The sequence below is a fragment of the Micropterus dolomieu genome, linkage group LG20, assembly GCF_021292245.1.
Source record: "Micropterus dolomieu isolate WLL.071019.BEF.003 ecotype Adirondacks linkage group LG20, ASM2129224v1, whole genome shotgun sequence".
NCBI lineage: Eukaryota > Metazoa > Chordata > Actinopteri > Centrarchiformes > Centrarchidae > Micropterus > Micropterus dolomieu.
Genome location: NC_060169.1, coordinates 18623626 through 18650304, shown reverse-complemented (window position 1 = coordinate 18650304; position 26679 = coordinate 18623626). Strand labels below are relative to the sequence as shown.

The following is a 26679-nucleotide window of genomic DNA, read 5'->3' as shown; positions in this document are numbered from 1 at the left end:
ACATTTGCATGGCTCATTGTATTGGTCTAAGACAGAGAAAATAGTTATTTTGGCATTGTTGTATTACTTAATTGATTAATAAGAACAAATAAAACATTACTTGTGAGACAAAGAAATAACATTTTCTATGTTCTGAGGTCAGTCATCTATGAATTACAGTATATCACATCTCATTAAAATTTTAAGTGGGTAATTAACCATTTGAGCTGGTGCAGCTCATAACCTGAGGCAAAGTAGCAATAAGGTGATACAGGTAATAGGGACCAAAGAGTGAATTGCCATGTAAGGCACAAATCACAAAAGAAGTGCTGATGGCTTTTAGTTATTAATATCTGAGCTGCTTTGCTCTCAAGGAACAGCAATATTGGTTGATATCTGCACTTCCTGCTTTATTTAGTCAGAATAAGTAGCCACTAAAGATTTATGGAAAAGCTCAAAGCTGGTTTCATAGGTGAAGGCTTACAAAACTGCTTTATGTAATAGTTATTAATTACTACACATTTTTCAAGTGAAGAATCTGGAACGTATGAAAATAAAAGACTATATTAAGATGCGTTAACACACACAACAAATTATTCATCATACAAAAACGTCAAGGTTTCTCGATAAATAACCTGTAACGTCAAATGCTTTTTATTCCAGCAGGGTATTTTCTAAATTTTGCAACCATCCCCTCCCAGTTGTAAACCAGTAACATAGAGCTGAGCTTCAGACCAAAGTCCCTCCAGAATAATTTACATTCAAGAAACTGAGTATGGCTCCAAATCTAGGCCTGCTGAATCAATCTGCCTCATCCTGTGATCCACAGTAAATGAAGAATCGTCAGTAGTTGTGGTCTTCAAAGGAGTTCGGAAAGCAGCTCACAGTAGAGCTAGCTGTGTTTAGGTGAATTCATAAGATGTCAATAATCTGTGTCTGGGGAGGGCTGGGTAAGCTTTAGAGGACAAATCAGACTATTCTTCTGAAGCATTTAATGGCAGGGACAGCTTGGTTTTCAGCCAAGTGAATTAGTCACCGTTCAGAGTTGTTAAGAGCACAAATACACCACATAAGATAAATGCAAAAACATTAAGCAAATATACAAAGTACAGAGTCATTAGAACAGGCCACAAATAATATTATATATATATTTTAAACTGTATTGTGAATAGTAAGATTTTAAAACAGTGAAGCATTTGATTTGCTGACACTTTTCAGTCAGACTGCTGGTCTCATAAAATGTTCCACTTTTAGGGGATATTATGCTTTCATTGGATCTAAAAGATCCACTTTGTAATTCTTTAATACAGTGGAATATTGTTTTGCATATGTAATCAAAAACCAAGGCAAAGGAAATAAATCAATGAATTCCAGTAACGAATGTGTTTAGTTCGGAGAGAGAAGTGAGAATTATATTTAATTAATTCAAATCTCCAAACTGTTTTTAAATGTATGCCCAGCTTAATGATGCTTGATAATACATTGTTCAGGAACCTGCTTGTATCGGTCTTTATCTATCTTTCTTACTATCATGTGTATTGAGGAAAAATTTGATTTGATAAAGTTAAGGAAACATTTTGTTTTGTTAAGGTTCCTTGCACAAGTGATAAAAATGTGTAGAGGGTGGCTTTTGAAAACTTTGTAAACATTTGGTCAATTCAACTCTTTTACTTTCATTTTCAGTTGACACTCCTTGAAACTGTAATTACAGTACATGTGACTTGAACACATGATCGCTCCCATCTTGTCTGGCTTCATGGAAATATTCACACAGTTATTTACAATAAAAAAACAGCATCCCAAACAGCAATTTGCTTTTTCTGCTTTAAAGAGTCACTTTCAGGGAGCGATTGTGCCTCAACCTCTGTAGCATTTACACGTTGGAAGAAAACTGAGGCCAAAACATGGTAGCTTTTTCTGGCTACGCTCTGATCACTATGACGACAATCTGACAAATGAAAGTGAAGGTTATAGCCTATGATGAACATTGTAAAGCTCAATACAACAGCAGAAAAATCAAATGTAGCCTTTCAAATAAATAGTGATCCTTCAGTCAAGAGCTGACTTCACATGAAAAGAACTGATTCACTGAACAGTTTGTTCTGGTGATGCATGACATTTGCAATGATGAGAAAACCTTCTATGGTAAGAAGCATTTTAATGATCACTGAGAACATTTTCTATTAATGATAAATTCTTTAGATTTTTAATATACGGATGTACGTTTAACTGATACAACACATTCCAGAGCTAGTTTTATGAACAATGCTGTGTTTTACAGCACTCACCGTGATCGGCTTTGTGCTTTAATTTGATTTAAACAGTGTGCTCAACAGTTAAATTCGTTATGAAACATCAAACATTGTAGAACTATATGGCATGTAAAAAGCGTCCGAAAGGAAAAAAATAATGAAACATACTACAAAAACATGAAGAATGCTACCCACTCAGGGATGACAACAATCATGAACAATTCAGAGGGAAAGGATTCACCTGACATGAAGCATTTTCACAGCTTATATCATAGCCACCTTACAAAAGACCAAAAAAACGGTGCAATCATTCATCTTCTCTTGGAGAAAAATGTTACTCAGGGTTGGTTCACAGCTAACGTCAAAAAAGACAGCTCTTACTGCATGGCAACCGAAACACATCTCCTGCTTCAACCTGACTGTATTTTCTGTCTCGCTGTGATTAGCTTCCTGTTGTAACTGAAAAAGCATACAAAGAGCTCAAGCTATAGCAAATATCGCACATTGCTGAGGTTCTGTCACTTGCATTTTCACAGATGTACAAGGTGAACAGGTCTGAGGTGGTGACATCTCACACCTGAACAAAGACTTCATTGCTGCTGTTTTCTCACCTTTTTATTAAGGTCTAATTTCCGAATATTCAGCTAAGTGTTTTACACAGAATATACCAACTTGGCAACCCGCAGATGATAACTGCCAAACACGCTCAGCATTGCTTGCTATTATATTTGCTAGGTAAGGATGTTGTCATTCATAGTTCATGCTGTCGCAGATGGGATATTTTTTGTTTTGTTGCAAATGGCTGGTGAACTTTGCAACAGAGCTCTTAATTTTCACATTAGATTATAATAGTTCATTTATATTTTACTAGACAAATTAAGCATTAGTGATGTGAATAGTGAAGTCTATTCCCATGTTAAACCCTAGTAGCTTGATTTGTAATTGAGATCTGTCTGTGCCTGGAAATACTGTCGTCAATACATAATAAGGACAATCATGCAGCCTGACAGACTTAAGTATAGGAGGGAAGGTCAATGTAATGATAATAATCACGTCTGAATGCAGCGTCTCGTTTTTTTAGTTCTGGTGATTCATCTGAAACATCTAAATATTGTCAGTATGGTCAAGTTGAGCAGTCTAATTTTGATTGTGAGATACTGAAATCTTCAAAATGACCTGAAGATATGACATAAGGAAAATGGTAACATAATAGACAGAGTTGAAGTGGAGAATTTCATGGGCAGCGAGGAATAATAAGCCTGCATCTGATCGATGGATCAGCACTGAGGGATTGGCCTGCATGCATTAAAATTTGGAGAGAAAAAAAAAACAATCCACCAGGGCAGGATGTTGCTGAAACAGCTGGATGGTCAAATTGCTGAGCAAGAAAGAAGTGCCGGATCCACACTAAGCATAAAATAACAAAAGCACAGTCTCCGTCATACTGTCCTTGTGTAAACACTTTGATAGCAGTGAAAAAAGGAGAAAAGAAAAATAGTAACAACACATTAAGAAAGATTTTCTCTTCCTTCCTTCCAAAATCGCGAGGCATGTGTCCTTTCTCCCTCTCAGTTTGCTGGACTGGTGCTGTGGTCAAAGCTCGGTCCCAGGAACGGGTGGGTAGTTATTCTGTTGGTGTGGTGGCGACTGGGCTAAGGATAGGCGTCGATGACTCCCTCACAGGACACATAGGGGAGATGGCCTTATGGCTGTAGTACTCTACTACTTGCTTGGGCACCTCTGCCAGAACACATTTGGCCAGGGCTGCAGGTGATGCCTGCAACAGAGATAAAGAGCAGCTTTGTTGTCAAAACAACTGTTAGATATTGTTTTAATCTGTAATACAGAACATTTTGCCGGTGAAGCTTTTAAGGTTTTTTTTCCTGATGAGGGGACTATCGATGGTGACAAATTAAAAGAAGTATGTCAGTGTCAGTATACTGTTCTGTTCATGACTTCTTGAAAAGGTCTCTTCTACCTTGATCCTAAGAGCTACATAAAAATGAATAATATGTCTTGCAGGGTTTTGTAGTTGATTCTTTCATTGTTAAACTAGAAGTACATGAGGTAAAAAACTACAGCTGTTTAAGCATTTTTTTATTCAGTGGCATAAATCTCATTACACAAGGGTATAATTTAATACACATGTGCACAATAAATGTGTCTAGATTTCTATCAAATTTGTGTGCCAGGTCAGGACACATCATGTTGTGGATTTTATGTAAATTATACAGATGTATGACAAATTAAATAAAAAAACTGTCTTGGTGAGATGCACCGTTGGGAAGAACACTGTTATTTCAAAATGTATTCCCTCGTTTGGTGTTTTGATGAGGGTGGAAAACATTGCACAATGCATTTGATAGTGTTCTCATTCATTTAGATTTTTCCTTTAATTTGCCATTCATGTGTATATAGTAAATATATATTGTAACATAAATTTGAGGAAATGTTACTGTTTATCTAGTGCACACCAGACCACATAATTAAACAACTAAATTGTCGCTGATTGCATATAGCTACATTTAGAGTACATTGTTATTTGAGGAAATTTCTGGATATCCTCCAGTCCATGATGCCCATCTGTAGCACTGACAAAGCCAGCAACAGCCTCCTGTTTGCTCTTTTAAATAAAAAGGGATAGGGACGTTATATAAAAAATATTTAATGTCCATGAGTCTTATTAGCATGGCAGTCAGAAGGCGTGGGGTTTAAGAGAAAAGTGAAAGTGAGCGTTGACAGATAAAGAAAAGAACTGACCGTTTTGAAGTCTCTGAAGGGCACAAACTGCACAATGTCCCTGAGGACCGGCTCGCCCTTTGGTGAGCGTAGGACTCCATCATCTCCATCTAAAATCTGCATGTCTGTGAAGTCTGCATTGCCCACACCAACTATGATTATGGAGAGAGGCTGGTAGGAGGCTCGTACAATGGCTTCGCGCGTGTCTGCCATGTCTGTCACCACACCATCCGTGAGGATGAGCAGGATGTGGTATCGCTGGAAGAAGATAAGAGCTTTCACTGTGAATTAAATTAATCCATGCTAACATTAACCCAATTTAACAGCAACGTGTGGTTATAAGTAAGGACAACTCTCAGTGTGTGTTGTGGTTTGAAGTAGGCCTTACATGCTGTCTTGGATAATTTTACAGCCTTCACTCAGTAGTGTGTTTACGACACTTTGTTAAAGTGTTACACAGAAAACAAGGGGATCAAGATCAGATAAAAAAGGAGCATGTTAAAAACAAAAGACATAGCAACTACATCTCAAACTACAGCAGAGATATGGTTTGTGTGCATGTATGCATGTATATGTGAAATGAATTAAATGTTTCCACAGAACAGTATAATATTAGGAGTACAGTACAATTATATTAACATAGCACAATATACTGTAATCATTTTTGATTGGTCTCATGAGTGGTGGTTACCCTGGCTGTTTATGTGTTTCTAAATGTCCTGAGTGTGTGTATTTCTAATGGGTACACTGAAAGACTAATTGTTTACTGCAGCTCATTTACTGATCAAATAAGGACTGATATTTAGGAGTAAATAATTACAAGGTCAACACAATTACAGGAGTGTAATACTTTGGACACAATGTTCGTGCAGCCGGTAGGTAATTTAAGTTACAAAATAAATAAAAGATGATTCTACTCCCAAAGAGATATTCATGAAAGCACAATAGCTCTATCAAATCCCACTTTAACTGCTGTTCATGAGGTAATTTCAAACAAAAATGGTCAGTGATATGGAAATATTATACAAAATACACCACCAATACGACACTGTATGACTTCAATCTATAATTTAAAGAGTACTAACTTATTCTATTATGGGCCCCTTCTTCTTTTGCACTGTAGGGCATCATTACTATAAAGTGAGGTGAACCAGAGGCTACTCACTCTGGGGATGCACAACAACAAAAGCCTGTACTACATCCATATATTTTCTTAATAGACTGTAAAGGGACACTCACAGAGGCATCTTTAATGTTGCCGTCGCCTGCTGCCAGCTTGGCTATCCTGTTAATGATGGGAGAAACATTGGTTGGGCCATACAACTGGATCTTAGGAAGGCAGTTCTGGTACGCCTCAACCACTCCTTGGATCTCTAATCAAAGAGAGCACAGAGCAAAATGAAGGAAACGTCATCACAGATATCTACACTTGCCAGTCAGCAAGCAACTGCATACTAAAAGGTACAGTCAGGTGAATCATTCAGACTAGCAAAGAATTATGAGAGGTTTGATACTATGTCACACACAAGTTAGTAAAATACTCAAAAAGTAAAAAAAATCAGTACAGATGAGTTAGTTTATTTCTTGTGATGGGGTGCCTGCTAAGCAATATTGACATTTTAGCAGCTGTGTCGTCAGACTGCAGATGTTATTTTTCTAGTATTATTAGCAGAGAGATGCACTTTTCGGGGGAACTTGAGTACAAAGCTTCTCATTACCTTCACATTCATCATCCTCTGGGTTGAAATTAATGGCAAAGTCATGAGACACCTGTAAATGGGAAAAGAATTGTGAAACACTGCTAATTTGGTGTTACAGAGGCCTTTTTTAAAAATTATTTCCATGTTGTATCAGAAAAGTAACATGAATGTCCAGTAATGCTGAAATTACTTTTATAATACTGTCTAGCTGAAACAACCAAGACTCGGCAGAAGCAAGGGAACCAAAATTGAAACTGGTAAACACAATCTGGGTGCATTAGTGTTCCTTGAATTTGTTACATGAGGTACTGATTTATATTGGCATATATTACATTCTGAAGGGTCTGCTTGTGTTAATATCCTGAATCATCACACTATACAGTAATGAGCATATAGCACGCACTATATGTTTAATGTCTGGTTTCTGAAGAGATTCAACTCCTCTTCTTCTATCTAGTCGATTCCTGCTATCAAAACGTCAGATTGACTTTGTTTATCTCAAAGCTGTTTAATTGGCAGAAATTAAATCCCCTTCTTGATAGCTCCCCTCACAAGAAAACGTTGGGTTTTTTTTCACAAGCACCAACTGTCAGCCAGATCAGTGACAACTGACTCCTCTCCAGCTGGCTACTTTTTTAAAAGTCATTTTTGTCTTTAATGTGGTTAACAGCCTGAATTTAGTCACTGTATAGATAGATATGAGGAGTGCCAGAGGAATTAATCATACAGACCACCATTTAGTTTTGCATAGGGCCACAGCAAGAGAAGGGATCATGTTCTGTATCTCATTTAAGAGGCCTGTTTCACAACCATTTTATAGGGCAAAGCCGGAATTGCACTTGTAATAATTTATAATAATAACTAATAATGGCTGTCTTCCATTTTGGTGTCGCCGTTGTAAGGCTCTGATATTGTGCAGGCTGGTTCACCAGCGTGGCTTATAGGAACACTGAAATGGAATGGAGCATAGTTAAGCATCGGTAATGTTATTTGTTACACATTTGCATTTCCTGCATGGCAGTCAGTCATTCAATTTTGCAGTCTTATTTTTTTAGCTTTGCCTGTTACCCTAAGTGCGTGAAAAAATCTTATGGGGTGAAAAACCAACCACTCCTTAAATGTAAGGTTTAAAAGGCCATGGAAACATGTTGTCTCAGTCGTCTTCCTTCTACTCAGTTTTAGTTATTTCAGTTGAGAGATTTTTGTATTCATGAGTTTGAAGATGACAGGGTTCATCTGAAATAAGGTGATGCCACGTGCTTTGGAGAACTAATCAGGATTTGGCAAAATTTAACTCTAAATCTGATCATAGCTGTGGGGTTGTTTGCTTCTGTTGGCAGACTACTGTCAATCAAATATGATCAAACCACACTCACACAGTCCACATCTATGGAAAAATTATACACTGTTGCCTGTCCAGTCTGGTCCAGTTCGTGTTTAGACTGATGATTTACAAACAAACCAAAAGGTGTAAGCATGAAGTTATACAGACTGACAGGTAACTCATTCATTAGAAAGTTTTGGTGTGTTTCCTGTGACTGACAGCAAGTCATAGTGCAAGGTGCTCAAGCTTCTTATGTGTTTATTTATGTTCTCTGGTGTCACAAAGAGCTCACAAAGAAATAACATAACATAAAGAACATTATTAGTATTTGCCTGCAAATTTACCCCACGTTATGCATAATGACAAACAGTGTTGTTGGGGGATTTCTGTGGGGTTGCTGTCACACACTTTTCAATGGACTTAATGCAATTCCAAAGTACACGGAGTACTTTATCAGCTTTCGACTGTCAGGGAAAAGCCCTGCACTCACATGCTGACATGCATAAGTGTTACCACGGTTACCAAAATGTTTTGCATAAATATATAGGCTAAATTGCATCCTGGACAGTTTGCAGTCAGTAGTTGGATTGAATAGTACTGTGGCTTTAAAATCATGCTAAAATCATATCATATTCCACGTCTGCTATATAGAAACCTGGGGTTTGCTTTCAAATCACCACTGAACCACACCATTCCAAACCAAATAAGTTAGGTGTAAAAGCACCCTTAAACTATTCATAAATAATACCTAGGGATGTTCTTTTTTCAACCTTGGCTTTGACTGTTGCAAGTTCAGTCTTGCAATTCTCAGGTTATAGAGAAATAGATATTAATTAATAGACACGCCCTGTGGGGTCATGTGTGGGTGTGGCCAATCTTTATCCCTTGCAGGTGAAGAGCTGAGACTGATTGCAGTAACTCTGGGCGCCTGGGCTAATTGCCCTGTAGAGTATTTGTAATGCCTTATTCTCATTTTTAGGTATGATGCTGCTGGGCTGAGGACACAGATCTCCCCGCTAACTTGCTACCCTCTGTTTTCCCCCACAGGTTCTGCCATTGTTTCTTGACATGCTGTTTTGGTTGTAGTTAATGTTTCTTGCACATTACAACACCCTTATGCACATTTTCCATGCATCTATCATCCTACCCTGACATGACTGGAACCACTGATGTTCATACTTTATCACCTTTACTTTGACATCAACTTTAATTTGGTTGATTTTGGTTTAAATAAACATTTTTTTTAAACATTGCCATGGTGTGTCTCCCTTTGTGGCCTTTTGAGCCAGGCAACCATTTTAACAAAAAGTTTATTTAAACCAAAAATGTGTGTAAGGGTGTTGTAATGTGGCAAAGATGGAACCTGTGGAGGCAAACCAAGTGTAGCAAGTTAGCAGGGAGATCTGTGTCCTCCGCCCAGCAGCATCATCATTGAGAATGAGAGTAAGGCGTTGCAAATACTCTACAGGGCAATTAGACCAGGTGCCCAGAGTTACTGCTATCAGTCCCAGCTCTTCACCTGCAAGGGATAAAGATTGGCCACACCCACACATGACCCTGCAGGACGTCACAATATGAAATCATGTTTGTGGAGATTTCAAAATAACAAACACAATAGGCCAGATCTTGGATATTCATATTTGTTTTCTAATCACACTATGCATAATGCATAACTGAGGACACAAGAGTGCACAACAACACATACTGCGAAAGAGTCGCGGCCCATCAAACTTACACACAGGTGTAGCCTATGAGTTCATAGATGCATTTCATGATTAGTCTAATTACTTAATTAGCATTCACCTGCACCACCAACATTCAGTAAAATAAATTTGACACTGTCATGATAAGTTTAGAAATTAATAGTTTCTATTTACTGAGCCACAAATCTTTGCATGATTGAAACAATAGTTATCAGTGTTTCACATCGGCACATAGCACAGTACAATCTTAAATTATACATAGGTTGTTCTGGTTTCATAGATAATCAAAAAGCATAGTGATTCAACTGTGTATGTGTACGGGTGTGTGAGTGTGCACACATGTTCCCTCTCTCTTCACATGTCAGATGTCCCCCCAGGGCTCCATTCACTGAAGGCTTTTGGTTATTAAAGTCCAATTTGCTTAAACAAACTCATGAATTCTCATGTAAATTGAACATTAACACTACTGGGCACTACGTTATCAGTTGATATTTTAAGGCACAGGGCTTATGAATGAAAATAACGTCATTAATAGTTTTAAATGTGAAATTTGACAGAATGGCAAATTGTGTCATGACATTGCTAGCATAGGGGGAAATACCGCGATTCGATAAGTGCACATGAATATACAATATGCAAAATGCTGTTCATATTGTTCAAGCATTAAAGCAGGGAGAGCAAAATACGACCAGAGATACTCACCTCGTAATTTGGAGGGATTCTGGCACCAAACCCCAAAGCTGAAAATCTTTTGTCACTGAAAATGATAAGCAAATTAATCAGTCATATATTTCAGTTACTGCAGTTTAATCGGGGGTAGCATTTGACATCAATCTGAAAAATATTGATGGCTTATCCATTTGTTCACATTTCCAAGGGCAAAGCCTCTGCTTATTTGCATTTCATAAATGTTAAAAGCTTGAATTACAATTTGAAATCTGCCCCACAGTCCCTGCAGCCAGCATTTGCACCTGTTCAAAGAGCTTCTCACATCTTTATCCTCTCCATTTTTCATCGTACCATTTAGATGGGAAGATATTACTGTAAGAGGATCTGCTATGCTAGATTGTGTGCTCCTTGTGAAAGGCAAGGGCACACAGTTTTGTATAAATAACAAGACACAGGCAACATCTAAAACCACTCCTTATTTACCATTATGTTTACCCTCTGCTATTTAATTGTGTATCAGAAGTCTAAGCATGAAATTTAGGAAACTAAGACATGACCCTGTAAGTCCACACCTTCCCAGCTGTCAACAGCAACAAAGTGATGTTTGAGGTATACAAAGGGAATACTGTACGTGTAGATACCCTGGACAGCAAGGCTTGATGGTTCAATGACATACGGTAGCTGTGTGGAACATGTTCCTCAAGTATTCAATCAATTTAATTGATTTACTGCGGACATGGGGAGGTTGCGTCAAAGGGTTCACAGCAAAGTTTATAGTGTTAATAAGTGTTGATTTATTTGGTGTGTTGACAAGTGTTGATTAGAGAGTTGTTTGTCCACTCATAGAGCTAATATGGCTTTGAGGCAGCTTTTCAGAGCTATCAGAAGTGTTTAATTAACTCTGATGGGTGTGGACTTATATAAACACTGGCAGAGTGATGATTTTTCACACTGTCTGAATGAGCAACAAACTCTTAACTGTGAACTCTTGACATAAACAACTTCACTTTGGCAAGTTTTAGCTGTTCTACTAAAATAATTGGTAGTAGTGGTTGTTTTTGTTGTAGCAGCAATAATAATATACTAACACCAAAACAGATAATAAAACATTATTATTATTGTTGTTATTATTATTATTATTATTATTGCTCCTCTTCAAGGAACTTGGAAGAGAAAAAGGATAATGTGTTTCTTTTCCCATTATCTTGCAGTATTATATTTAGAGTGGCTGCAAATGGTAACAGCAGCAGATGGTAGGCTTTGGTGAATTTGTGCTTAGTTAGAAAGACTGAATATGGAACATTGGCCATTTTGAGCACAGATTTGGTAATTATCATTATTTTTTGTTCCAAGAAAAAAAATTATGAACATGTGAATGAGTCCAATGTTTACACACTCCAGTAACAATATTCCAAACAAATGAATAGATTTTGGTGTCCAATATGTTCTGCAACAACATAAAAAGATGTCTTTGCTCTAAACTCACCTTCAGCATTTGTATGTTTTCAACTCAGTTTTTATCCCCTTTCATCAAAAAAACTCCCATCCCTAACTCCCACTATGGCGACCTTTCAAACTCAGCAAGGCATGCTGTATGGACACATATTAATAGGAAAAAAAACGAATTATGTTTTTGGTATTATATTGGTTTTACTAGCTTTACCAATGTAGAGAAAGATTTTTAATGAAAACATTTTTAATGGGGAATGAGTCATTCATGCTCAGCCAATTTTATTATTCTTAGAATCGTAAGGCAAATTTGCAGCACTCATTATCTCGACATCTCTTTCCATACTTTCCATACTAAATTTGCCCTAGGATACTTAATGAATTGATTTCTATGCACAATTTATAAATGTCTTAAGAGATCTTCAAACTCATAGGTGTAGAGACATGGCATAGCACCTTCTGCCCAGACAAGAGAAGACTACTTACAAGTCATTTTCATTATAAGAATTTCTCTGTGAAGTGCATGGTGGTCCTTGTTTGCTCACTTTGTCTGCACACGTGAGGAGCCAAAGGGAAGATGTGCCCAGTATAATAGCCCTCTCAGCAAGGTAAATGAGCCTCTGCCCACACAGACAAAGCTAGTCAGCTCCATAATGTACTCCTCTGCATGGACTCCAAAATCCCACATCACCTAAATTCACTAAAGGCTAAAAGGTTTGCTTGCCCACGTTTTACACCTCAATAACAATTCCAATTTAAGAGAGAAGGGCTGCCTACACTTGCAGTCACTGCTCTCCCAGAGGCATGTTTCCATGTATGATGCTCTTGTGTATCTATGTAAACATGAAAATGATAACGCTACAAGGCTGAGCTGCTAATTTACAGGCAGTTTTTCAGTGTCTCCAGTGCTATCTCTTGGATGCTATAATTAGCCAGACAGTGCTGCCCTGATATTCAATAGGAGGATCTGCATAAATCAGCAGTCAGTGTTAATCCTCATCTGGCTTAGTTTTGACAGATGAGATGGTCTTTCTTTGAAACATATCGTATGATAAATAATTTCCCATTAATTAGCAGGTACTTGCAAGCCTGCCTGCAATAACTAATAGTTTTTTGCACATTTGTACATTGTTTGTGTGTGACTGAAGCCAAAACCTGATAACTATATTGGCCAGTATGCACATTTACAGTAACATGAGTTTTCAATTAAAAATATAACATTGTTCAAATAGCTTTAGCTAATGATTCCTCAAATAGGCTTAATGCTGCACCTTTTCTGTCTTTACATCTGATTCTACGCCTCACTGTAATTTCTCCAGCCATTAGCTTCCCACTTCTGTTTGAAGTGCCTGCTATCCTGGTGTAAGCCCCTATCTCTGCATGTGTTTGACTGTAGTCCAGGGTAATGAGAATATGCAAGCTAGGAGGACCAGTAGCTGCAGAAGATGCTGAGAGGAAACTGTATCACTGAGTTAACCGCAGGAGAAAGCACATGCAGCTACCACTGTGAGCAAAGAGATTGTGAAGTATGCAAAACAGTTGGCACTGTCTTTACAAACAGCAAAGGCAAAATTGTGTATGTGTTTGTGTGTATTTTTCCTTTATTGGACAGTGACAGCAGACACACCAACAGACAACAGGGCAGTGAGAGAGAGAGAGGGGTATGACATGCAACTGAGGTCCCCAGGCCGGAATCAAACCACAGATGCAACAGTCCCATGATGTGCATCTTAACCTCCAGGCCACCAGGATGTCCAACTTCACCTACTTTTTAATAATAGAGTTGTTGGTGTGCCAACTAATTCTATGTCACATTAGCACATAATGTGGAGGACAATAAGGATTTATCTTTATATCTATATCCTAAAATGTTTTTTGCAACTTCAAGAAGTCCTTTAAACTCTTCCTTTAAGTGTACTTTGGTCTAGTTTCCACCAAAACCAAATTACTTTATCACCAACCAATGGCTAAAATTCCTAAATGTCCACCAAAGTTCTCTGAAATTACTTTAAAAGGGGAAAAATTTATTCATCTATGAGTGGGATATGTAGGGGTGTCCACTATCAGACATGCAAACAAACAAACTGGACCAATTTGCAATTTGTGTTTGAATGGAGCGTGGTTGTGGAGAGGGAGCTTGTGCAGGTAAGTCAAGTAAATTGCATTACTTAGGGATGTTTTTGTAATTGTGATGACAGGTAACATGTAGTCTGTCATCAAAACAAGTAATTTTGATCAAAATGTCATAAGGAAACTCACTGCATTATATGTAGTATACTGTTTATATACTAAAATACATGATGCTTTTCTTAACCTCTTTAACAGTCACATTGGTTTGTTTTATTGTGTTATTTGCATAAATAAAAATGTGAGACGTGTGGTGTTTGTAGACTTATTTTCTTTCCCAACTGTTACGCTTGACTGGATTAGAAATGAATTAATAAATTTCTTAGAAATCTCTGCCAGAAAGCTGTCAGTAACAAAACTGATGTCTGCACAGGATTTAAATGCCTGTGGCTGATATAAAGGTCAAAATGTCATCTGTCTGATAGATTGTTAAAAGCTGGAAATTTATGGATACTTAATAGCTAGCCAATAAGGAACCACAAAGTGTGTCCAGAATATTGTGTCAGTGTCCTTAACTGCTGCTACCAAGCACCATCTTCAGCCCCAGATTAGCCTCATGCATAAGTAATGCCAGCAGAACCCAAATTTGTTTGATCTAATTTTGTACAAACACTTTCTCATGCATTACGTAGCCACGGGTTTAACACAGATTCAATTTGACTTACCACTGTGAACTCGATGTGGACAATAAACAAGATTGTATTTGTGCTGCAAGCTGCTTTTTGATAATGCAAGGCTTGTAACTCAACTATTAGAGCAAATTCAAAATGCAAAATACTCTTCAGTGAAGAAATTAATCTGGGATGGAGGAGCTGGCGGTCAACAGTTCAGCTCCATCAGCTGTATAGCAGACTGGTGAGCAGAAATGTAATAAGGATTGTCTCTTGCCATTCTGCCTCAGTACCCCATGATTCCTTTTCCAATCCTTTTGCCATGGTTCTGATGGAGTGGCTTGTTACAGTGTGAGAGAAATGGCATGCAAGGAGCAGCTCTATTTCACAACAGTGACAATGACAACTGACAATCCCTGTGGGCACCAAAGAGCCTTTGCTGAGAAACAAGAGATTGACAAACCTATCATAGTCTTGACAGATCTCCCCCACTGCTATTAGAGCCTTCAGGTACTCGTTGGGCTGGTACGGGTTGATGTAGTGCAATGAGCAGCTGTTCCTGGGGTCTCCATTGGAGGCTGTGAAGTCAATGGCAACCTGGTAGAAGGAGAAAGTGTACAGAATGAACAATTCTGTGTAAGTGAGCCTGCAACATGCCTAATGGCAGTATAAATTATCTGATCAGAGGTAAGAATTTGCACTTTTTTACACCCACATACACTGTAGACCCAAGCAGCCAGCTATTTGAACAACAAGGAACTGCATCTACCAAAGCAGTCCTCATGATTAGTATTCATTGCTTCAATAATTCAGCTAGAGAGTGAGAGGAAGCATTACAGAGGGCGCACCAAAGGGCAAGAGTTGAAGACTGCTTGGATTTACCATGAAGCTACCTACAACAAGAAAACTAACACAGACAAAAAACACCCATCAGGGGATGTTTCACAGATCAAAAGATCTGTAAATACTGTCAGCAAAGGCGAAATGTTGAAATCCTTTACTTAAGTAATACCGTACTGTTAAAATACTCTGTTGCAAGTGAAAGTATTGCATTGAAATGTTACTTAAGTAGAAGTATGTACATTTACATTTGGCTGACGCTTTTATCCAAAGCGATTACAATTACAATTGCTATTTTTTAACGTCAGAGGTCGCACGCCTCTGGAGCAACTAGGTGTCTTGCTCAGGGACACACTGGTGGGTGTCAAAGTGGGGAGTTGAGACCCGGGTTCAACTCCCCACCAATCTCATATCAAAGGCATACGTCTTATCCACTGTTCCTCACCACCCATGTAAGTATGATCAGGATAATGTATAGTAAAGTGTAAGTATTAAAAGTAAAAGTACTAAATTTATATATATTATATAAACTATTATATATTCTATCATTAGATTATTATTACTCATGCATTAATGTAAAAGCAGGATTTTACTGTTGTAGTTGGTTTAGGTGGAGTAGCATTCAGGAAGAAGAAGATGAAGAATTACTTTATCAATCCCTTTTGGGAAATTCAATCTAAGAATTTCTTTTAGAAAATAGTAAACAATGCCATCACAATTACCCAGAACCCAAAGTGACACCTTTACAATGCTTGTTTTGTCTAACAAATAGTGAAAATGATTTAAAAATAAATGAAAATAATTCAACAACAAAGCAAATCCTTCACATTTTTTAAGCTGGAGCCATGAAATGTGTTTGCATCTAAAATGACTGACAAAATAGTTGCCAATACATTTTCTGTCTATTAATTAATCGACCTATCGTTTCAGTTCTATTGTACATTTTCATGTTTGTGTGCAAAAATCTTAATTTTTAAAGTAATATAAAGTCCAAAATTTCCCTCTGAATAGTGGAGAAGGAGTATCAAGTGGCACGAGGTTAAAATACTCAAGTAAGTACATCAAAAAATGTACTTAGTTACATTCCACCACTGAATAATGTTTCACAATTCAAAGATGTAGCATTCGCTGCATTTGCATGTTAATGAACTACCAAAGAAATTCCATGCCAAAGTCTGTATAAGCAATATGATCTTAAACAAACAAGTAATATGCAGAGAATTTGACAGTTTTAAGTAATTATACATCTAGGGCCAGTGCAGGTCATCGACAGTGAAGCGTCACTAAACACAGACTGCTCAATTTACCGTAAAGTGAATCTGGCATCCTCCCATGATGTAATCTAAGAAGGAGTACACTCTGTGGAGCTGCAAGAAGAAGAAAAAAATTCTCTAAGGCAAAACCTTAGAAGGGATGTTTGGGTGGGAGAGCGAATATTCAGCTAAGTTGTTGGAAGCATCTGGTCATTTAAACCGTATCAACTCAACAAATCTGTTGACTGTAAATTTTAAAATAATGTTGTGGTACATCTTGTCAAAGCAGTGAAAACTAAAAATACCCTTAGTAATGACATTTTCTCATTTAGAAGTACAGTGAGAGAAACCAGTTTCTATGTACAGTACATACATGCAAACAAGTATTTATTATTAAATTAATAAACATTGATCCTGTTTCAGACATCAAAAAGCCCCTGGGTCCAATTTTGTTGTGAAGATATTTTATAGGTAATTTTATTCCTGTAAAATCAAATAGGTTATATTTCTGCAGCAGACTCCTACCTTAAGGTCACTGAGGATGACAACTCCTGAATTTTTATAGTTTCTCTTCTTCTGTTTGTACTTGGGATTCACACAATCCCACATCACCTTAAACAAAGCAAGTTGAAGACAAAGGACATGAGCAACAACTTACCGGCATTTTGAACATTGGCAATATATCTTAAGCACCATGGCATTTGCTTCATCTGAGATGGATTTCAGCAGAGGACAATGAGAGGCACATTGGAAATAGATGAAACAGTTACACGGCTGTCTCTCCTCCTCACTCTCCGTTCACTGACCTTATTTCCACTGGAAATTTTCTGCATTTCCCTGAAAGTGGCGTAGAACTCGCCAATGAAGTCGTGCTTCCCCCTGGAGTCATAATCCCACACTAGGCACTGTAACACACACAGAAGACACTGTTTACTTCCTCTGTGTTGGTTTGACCGTACATACAATATTCATTAATTCCGATTCCAACTGAATCAACTGTCTGTTTCTCAATCACTGACCGCTGTGTTTTGCACTGGCACCTGCTAAATGTCCCTTACCTTGAGCTTTCGCTCCTCATCACAGCTGCACAGGGATATGAGAGACACTTTGAAAGGCTCCCACACAGGATTCAGGTTGTTTTTAATCACCTGTTACAGTAGGAACACGTAACAGATGAACAAAAGTGGCAGAAACAGCTGTTGTTGAAAATGAAAGGGAATATGGTGAATTTACCTCAGTTCTGTGGACCAGCTGTTCGGTTTCATCATCATTGATTCGGTATATTTCCAAAAATGGGTCTGACTTGCTGAAGAGATCCTGCAGAGAAAACAGAATATCAGAACTAGTGACCCACTGACTCTTAATGTTGGTATGCTATAAGAACTGAGCAATGGGAGCATTTAGAAAGTCTGTTTAATTAAGTATTTCTTCTGCTAACATTGCATTGAAATCGAGATCAATTAAACAAGGTACAAATGAGAACAAATGCCATTCACACAACATCATATTTAACTGAGGGTTTGATTTAATTTTCTTGAAGCTAATAAGTCAGATCATTTTATCAATATTTACCATTGAGGCTGTGATATGTGAACTTCACATATTACAGAAGCATGACCACAAAAAATTCAGTGTTGGAGTTACTTCAGTATTTATCTTGGGTCATCTTTGTTCAGATGGTTTGTATTAAGGAAACCGAAATGGTTGATTCAAATGGCTGCTGACACAGATTTATCATTGCTGATTGCAGAGATCATTGTGTCTGTGATTAAAGGTCAGGTACAAAATTTATAGTGCAGCATGGTGGCATTTTTGGAGGAGATATCATCAGTGTGGTGAAAAAAGATGGTGTGTGTAACTTTTTGATCAGAGGAGAATCTGAGAATGTTTTAAAAGCTTCCAACTCAGGCCATACGCTAGTTTTCCCTCAATCACTGACCTTTTTCTTCAGCCAAAAACTTGCTATTTTCTCTCATATTGCCTTCTTTGCAGTTCTGAAATAACTTTATTGGTTTCTTCAGCCAATGTTCGAAGCTCACCAGCAGAGAATTTTCTTTTGCAGTCAATTACTTCTCATATGCAAAATGCATCCAAAATAGCCTAGAATGGGTTGTTGTCAAAGTCATGCATTCAAATTAACACAGTGGTGTCCATTTACATCATCAGTGTTGATAAATACCTTGCTAAATAGAAAACATGTCAGATGTTTCAGATTTGCGGCTGTCTTAATTCATCCTCTGAGTCTCAAGTACAGGCGTCTGAGAGCAGAGCAACACTGACTATAAGGACAACTGATTCTTCAGGGAGGAAAACAAATGATTATTCTGTGCATGCGCGTGCGTGCGTGCGTGCGTGCGTGTGTGTGTGTGACTTTGGCAGTTGTGGGTGGGTTAGGGGGTTTTGTGTATACCGATGAGTTGTTAATTCTGCATTTCCCGCCACATTAGCCAGATACATCTCCTGAGGGACAGGGACAAAAAGAGCTGTAACATCTTCTCTTTGTTGTCATGGCAACCGCTAGCCAGTAACATCAGTAGCACGGACTGATCCGACACGCTTGTCAAAATTTAATCCCAGGCTAACAATGAGAATAATTTTAATCATTACCAATTATCACAATCTATGGTATCTCGTCATTAATTCTCCTGTTCATGAATGTCTACAGAATATTGTGATCCTTCAATATTTACAGCAGGTTGAGAGGTGATACAGCTGACAAGCAGCTAATTAGAAACAGTTTCCTGCTTCATTTGTCATCTGTTGTCTATATTAAATAAATTGCTACACCCAAGTGGTCTGCCTCAGCTAATTTGCATTGTTAAGAAAATTTATATGAGTTCACAATACACCTGGTGGCCGATAAGATCACATTTTCATGGGAACTTTAAAATCATAATAATACAAAACAGGTTTGTGATATGATAGGAGCTCAAAAGATGCTTTGTCTAACTGGTTGACAGCTACCATTTGCATTATATACAATATATTAGTTTACTTTAATTAAAACGTTATAGCTGCACGATTCAATTTTCATATTAACAATGAATCAATAAATCAAGAATGTAGTGTTTTTAGCATCTGTTCACTAATGGTTTTGGTTTTAAGGCCAAACGTTATTGTTTTGGTTCACCAAACATCAAACAGACAAAGTTAGTAACTAGTTAGGTGAACATAGTGGAGCATTTAACAGCTAAAAAGGACCAAAAACAAACAAAAACACGTAAGAGTTGGTGGAGACCAAAACTTTGCTAAAAGGAGAGTGAAGATTGGGTTTACATTCATCAGGTGGTTATTAACACGACTCAGAATGAATGGCCTTCTGTGTGTCTGCTGGATGTGTAAATAGGATGCTGTTTCCTAACCAGTTTTGGGTAAGTTACTTGAAAAGTGTAACCTTACTAAATATGCCACTGCTTTCGTTACTCAGACTAGATCCAACGGTGGCTTCTTCTTCGAAGGCCTCTACATGAAAAAAAGTACTAGTAATTCATTAGGAATTAATTAGTAATCTATTACTGCCCAATACTGTTGCTAGCATGTTGTCCATAACAATTTATTTTTCATGGTAAACATATGTCAGTGTTTAATTATTGCTGCTTTAACAGTAACTTTCTGGACTTGTTCTATCCCATCCCAATCTGACAGAGTAGCAGCTTGCTACTCATACAATAAATGTAAATTCTAACCCTGCATAAGGGACAGCACACACTGCTCACACCCATGTTTGTTGACGTGAAAATGTTTGTACAGATGATGCAAAACATAACAAGTCGTGTTTGCAATCATCCACCTAAAGATGGGCTATTATTCCACCAGAATCAAATTGTCCGTGCACGTAAACACAGTCAGTGTCAATCATTTTCTGCATCAGTGTTTTTAGATATTTGGCATCAAGAACCAAAATTTGCAGGTTTTCATACCAAGAAAACCTTGTGCCAAATAAGCGGCTGTAATGTTTGTTCAGAGAAAACCTGAACACTTCTAAGTCTCAGTGGCACATGATTACACACTATTGCTCCGCAGTTGTACGCCCACAGCTGTAACATCCAAAATGTAACTATTTGAGTGTGCAGAAATCTCAGTGGCAATCACGTCAGTTTAAACAAACCCAGCAGGTGGATTCTCCAGGATTTCGGCAAAAATACTTTCACTGTAAATATGAAGCAATATCAGAGGAAGATGCACTTAAAGCAAGACTTCTTTATTTTTATCATTGCCTTTGTGTAAGAGTCAGATTCAATTTCAGAGTAGCTGTTAATTGCACACTACAATTTCAAAAATAAATTTACATGCTGTAGAAAATTAGAATTTTTCTCCCAAATAGCACTGGGAATCAAGGTCAACCTATGAGTATGAGCTGGCGCCTAAGAACATGGTGCGACTTCAGACCACCAGAGTTGTAATTGGATGCAAGCTCCCGCTGCCTTTTTGATTGAATTATGCCTTCAGCAAAGTTTGACATGGTGAGATGTGAGAGCAGGAGCAGCTAAGGTCAGTAATATCCAGCCTTAAAGTGGAACCCTAGTATGATTATTGTACCTTTACATGTTAGAACATTGTGTCACTACAAAGAGGTGCACTTTTTTCTCTCCCTATAACATGAAGTTATATACTGATTTATGATGAAATGAATATAATCTCATATATGTGCATAACTTCAAGGCCAGTGATGCACTTTGAGGTTGCACTAATATTCTGATTTTTATATTACTACTACTACTATCCCTGTTTAGTTCTACTAAGCCATATCTAATAAAACATGAACCTTGTTGGTATTTTCATCAAAACCGTGTGCTCCACTCACCTTATCATCAAGCTTCTTGGCACAGAAGGAGAGCTCCACGTACCCGTTGTTGCCAGAAATTTCCTCAGCGTGCACCTGAAAGGAAATAAGATTTGTCAGTAATATTTTGTACCTATGAAATTGAAACTCCACACTAGAATTTATTTTTTTTGACAAATTGCACTTGCAGATTAAGCCTCTAGAAAATTAAGGTGGATATTATGTACCAGCGTTTAAAACAAACTGCTTTACTTGCAGTATATCTGCATAAGTGAGTTTTTTATTTTAAAACTTGCCAATGGGTAAAGCATTATAATGGCTCACACTAAAACTGTAAGCTTTTATCCAAGACCTAGCTGAACACACAAAAAAATACACAGTCAGTTTTATGGTAGTATTTATACACAATTTTTCATTTTCATTGCAAAAAGTAACTTTTGTAACTGTTGCACTGTGGTAAGCAGTTACCTAAGTGGCTTTTACTTATAAGTAATGCCACTTCACTTTGGGAACTGCTGTTAATTAACACAGGATTGCTGACCATTAAAACTAGAGAGCAGAGTGTTCCATTAGCTGCAAACTAATGTGCCCCCACTGTTATAGTTTATTGTCTCAACTTGAACAAATAACTTTTTGTGCATGTTCCAGTACAGAGCAACAGTTTGGTAACTGCTGGCTCTCTGAATGGCTGCCTTTTTTTGCTTTTGTTTATACTTTTGTGTTACTTAAAAAGAAAAAGTTCAGGATTGTCATTTTTAAGAAGCTGTCTGACCCACTCGCAGAACACAGAAGTTTGCTCTCCCTCCATTCCTCTATTTACTAACAGAAACTTTAGATCAAACTGTCAGAACTGCAGCGATAGCAAACGCACGGCCAGACCTTGACAAGGCTTGACAGTGATGATTGGCAAAGTAGGAAACTTTTTATCAGACAGCTCATCCTGACAGGTACACTGCAGGGAAAAATCTTTATAAAAGATGTGGACCAGAGGGGTGTGTGTGTCTGTGTGTGGTCTTTGCATTTCTATCCTGGTCAAATTGTAAACTTTACCTAGTATTACACCTATCAGTGCATTTTTTAATGAATGTGCATGTGTATCTACATGAACATGCAGAATGATTATAAAAATTAATCCAGGACAAATCCTGCAAATGAGGTTACAGACACCACCTTGTCCCTGTTAATGATGATGCTAAAGTGTTGAATTCTCTGCCGGCCACAGTTCTCTTTTGCCTGACTAGCTCCCTCCCCCCTCAGATCCCAAACAACGAGTCACAGATGACACAGCCCCACAGGTGTGCCTTAATAGATAATGTTACCCAGTTTGTTCATACAGTGGCAACTCATAAAAAAAGTTCATTCATTAGATCATTCATTAGATCTTTAGATGATTTTTCAAACTCAGGGTGGCTGAAATATTTGTTAAAACCTGGATGAAGCACTTTGTTATGTTCTAAGTTTACTTATTCTGACGTGTACCTTTTCCAATCAGCCAAAATATATGCTGATGTTTCTTATTGACTTTATTGACACGCCACATTTTCACTGAAGTGAAATAAAACAGCACTTCAGTCAGATTACTGGCTAGGACGAGTTTCTCATACATTGTTTAAATTATAGCAATGTTTTAATTAGTTTTGTGTTAATAAAGATAATTGATAAGCCATATACCACTTATTTATATTGTAATATTTATTGATTGATGCGTGACCCCAAAATAATGCTGAGATTCCAGGGCTAACCCCCAGATCTCCACTGTCCCTAGCAGCGGCATCGTTAGCCCTGGGCATCCGGGGCTATAGCCCCAGATGTTTTTTGAAAAGCCCCGGATCTCAGAAGAATTTTTAAAAAACAAACAACAAAAGGCCGAAAACATTACTTTACTCACTTAACTAAGGTTACGTGAGTGGGAGCGAGCGAGAGAGAGAGATTATTGTTATTATTTATTACCCAACAAATTAGCAAGAATAAGATGATCCGGCTGTAGCTCTGTCTGTCCTCTCTGCTCCACCTGAAGTGGCTGTGAGCTGCACTTTATCAGAGGCGCTGAAATTAACTTGTGTGGATTTGTGGTGAGGTTAATCACCTGATAGGCATGGGAGGCATTGTTCATTTCAAAATCTATGTTTTGTCCCCCCCCTTTCCTGATGTAAAGTTTTATTTCACATTGCGGATATAGGAGGCGGTTTACTAAGTGACCAGTCAATCACTCACACACTCCACATCAGTCCCAGACAAAATGTAGCCTATAGAAATGTTGAGGGAGAAAAAAAGAAGTTGCTCAAGGCCAGAGCAGCAAAGTGCCTCAATATTACAGACTTTTCTTTTGTGCTGCTATTACTTCTAGCTGAAGGCAGCAGTGATGATGTCTGCAGCAGGGGTGGTACATCTAATGTAGGCCTACTCTTAATTTCGCTACATTTTCCATTCATACCTTTTATAACTTAACCAGCCTATAATTCTGTTATCTGCATTTTGCTTCATTAACCGAAATGAGCTGTCATCCAGGCTGTGCGCGCAGTTACGCAGTGAAGCGCTAGTCGGGTGCTTGTCACAGTCATAGAGCTGGGCAGATGCAAACATTTAGAAAATCAGTCAAATATCTTCTCAGTTTAAGGCTTTATGTTCTACTAATACAACTGAAATCTAGTGAGTGCACACCATGGCACTGGTGACCCTGTTGGAAAGCAGCCTGCCTCGCTCTTTAACAAGCCGGCAAGTGAGATACTTTCACTTTCCATTAACAGCGCATTAAAAGCTTTTAGTCTCTGCAGAGCAAATGAAGACTACACACTGTAAGAATGATGTCGGACAATCACTGCATTGATTGAGATATATTAAAAGTGTCCTGTTGTTGATCAGAGCATCGCTTTGGACATAAGCCTGTTTCTTTTCTTTAATACACAGTGGTTACTATCTGTTTCATAGCAATGTCCGACGGTGAGTCCATAAACAGAATGTCGACAGTGAAACTAATCTTTCACTCAGCAGCTACCAGCTGTTATTTATTTTTGAGATACACAGAGAGAGAGAGAGAGAGAGTATATGGTGGATAAAATAGTTCTGTTGGGTTTTACACATGACGCACAGTTTCCTCTGCTTCAGCAAGGAGCTGCTCTGGTGTTACTGCCACAATAATTCTTTGCATTGTGAAGATTATTTAGATGCTTCAGGAATAATCAGATTGTATTGGCAGCCTGTGCTGCTGCAAAGCAAGCAGTTTGGTTGGCTACATCTCCATAATAAAAGGCACAGGCAACAAAAGTTGGCTGGGCAGCAAAAGTGATATTTTAAAGTGATCTTATAAACATCTTCATGGAGATTAAAAATTTAAAAGGAAAATAGTTGTAGAAATACAATTGTAGAAATAGATAAATTACACATAATCAGCTTCTTCACTGCATTTGCAGTAATATTTTAATGGGCTACTTAAAAAAATAAACTCATCAAGTTGCCTAGTCTAAAGCAATAGACAGTCCATTTTTACTCTGATAGCCTATCTTGACCTCATGTGGACACATAGGGGCTGTGATCCTGCACAACAAAACATGCAAGAATTAAATCCCCACACTACCATGGATAGTAGTGGTGCAACGGGTTGCAGAATCCGTGGTACGGATCCCTTCCACACGGTGCGGATTGATTGCAAAGTTTATGATGATTTATCCTGTTTGACCTCTCAAAATATCCTTTATTCTGGAAATGTCAGAGAACCCAGTGAGATTCTGAATGTGAAGAACTTTGAACATGAGCAGAAAACCTGCTGAAACACTGGAGCTGTTAAAGTCCAGGAGTTTATAACTGAATTAAAATGATTTAATTTATTATTGATAACGTAAAAAGGTGCCACATGCACATTTAAAGAGGTTACCTCAATCAGTCATGCCTGCATGTGTGTTGATTCAGCAGTGATGATATTAAAAGTTGATCCACAGGAGAAACATATCTGAAAGCAACCCATGCCTGAGAGCTGCTCTGCATTATATTCTGTTACAGTTTTAGATTTTAAATTGTTTTATTAAACCTTTATTAAACCAGAAAAAGTCTTTTTCCAAGAGTGTCCTGAACGAGGCAGGCAGTAGTACAATTGCACATTTAAGATGGAAATAAATAATCAGTTACAAGGTCATAAAATATCAAAATGTTCTTAAATATTCACCACAATTCAGCAAAACCTGAATTTTGTGTGTCCCTTTACATAAATAATTTCTACAATAAATTAATGCAGAAAAGGCAGAAATTGGTGCAGAAAAACCAGCAGAACCACCAGAATGCAGGAAATTAAGTGTTTAACACTCACAATTTTCTGGGGGAGTACCCCCAGACTCCCTGGTTCATACTGTCACAGTTTTATTGTTATATCATTATAATTAGACACACGACATTACAATTTAGCAACATCAAAATGAGACAGTTCATAGTGTTGTTGTGAGTTTTGTTGTGCTGTATAAGTAGAGGATGTTTACTGTTGCTTTACTGCTTTGCATACTTAACTTTGGGGTGGGATAGAGGTCAATTATTATGTGAAAATATGAAGTTTTATGGGCTGGGCTAAGCCCCTAATGTTTCAAGATCCTAAAAACGCCCCTGGTCCCTAGAAAAGGCCCCGGTTAAGGTTATGGTAAGGGCTTAGGAAATGCATCATGTTACTAGGAGTCTTGAGAAGTAGAAATATATGTGTAACATAATAATAATAATAATAATAATCCTTATTTGTAGAGCACTTTTCAAAAACAAGTTACAAAGTGCTTTAACAAGTGTAAAGAATAATACAAAAAAAAAAATAAAAGATAAAGAGCATGAAAATTGTATATAAAATTAGTAAAATACAATAAAATAAAAGGGATAAAATAAAGTCAAATAAGATCGGGAAAAGCTCTCCTATAAAAGTATGTTTTAAGAAGGGACTTAAAAGAGTTCACTGACTCAGCCGCCTTGATTTCCTCGGGCAGGCTGTTCCAGAGCCTCGGGGCCCTGACAGCAAACGCTCTGTCCCCTTTAGTTTTCAGTCGAGACTCTGGAACAGACAACAGACCTCTGCCCGAGGATCTCAAGGTACGTGCTGGTGCGTATGGGACTAAAAGGTCAGAAATATAACAAGGCGAGAGGCCATGAAGAGCTTTAAAAGTGATCAATAGAATTTTAAAGTCAATTCTAAAACATACTGGGAGCCAGTGTAATGAAGCTAAAATAGGAGTAATGTGGTCATATTTCTTTGTTCTGGTTAAAAGCCTGGCAGCTGAGTTCTGG

At 37.8% G+C, this 26679-nt stretch overlaps 1 protein-coding gene across 1 annotated transcript in view; it reads right to left on the bottom strand.

The window, feature by feature from the left end:
* Positions 1 to 3855: 3855 nt before the first annotated feature.
* The window catches only part of cpne7 (copine VII), a 30310-nt gene continuing 7486 nt past the window's right edge, over positions 3856 to 26679 (bottom strand). The window contains exons 4-15 of the mRNA XM_046032564.1: positions 21451 to 21525; positions 17880 to 17963; positions 17705 to 17794; positions 17453 to 17551; positions 17172 to 17258; positions 16701 to 16760; positions 15017 to 15150; positions 10400 to 10454; positions 6689 to 6740; positions 6210 to 6343; positions 4992 to 5228; positions 3856 to 4008 (exon numbers count right to left, since the gene is read on the bottom strand). Coding sequence (XP_045888520.1) covers positions 3856 to 4008; positions 4992 to 5228; positions 6210 to 6343; positions 6689 to 6740; positions 10400 to 10454; positions 15017 to 15150; positions 16701 to 16760; positions 17172 to 17258; positions 17453 to 17551; positions 17705 to 17794; positions 17880 to 17963; positions 21451 to 21525 — 1260 coding nt within the window. The remainder of the gene's footprint in view (positions 4009 to 4991; positions 5229 to 6209; positions 6344 to 6688; positions 6741 to 10399; positions 10455 to 15016; positions 15151 to 16700; positions 16761 to 17171; positions 17259 to 17452; positions 17552 to 17704; positions 17795 to 17879; positions 17964 to 21450; positions 21526 to 26679) is intronic.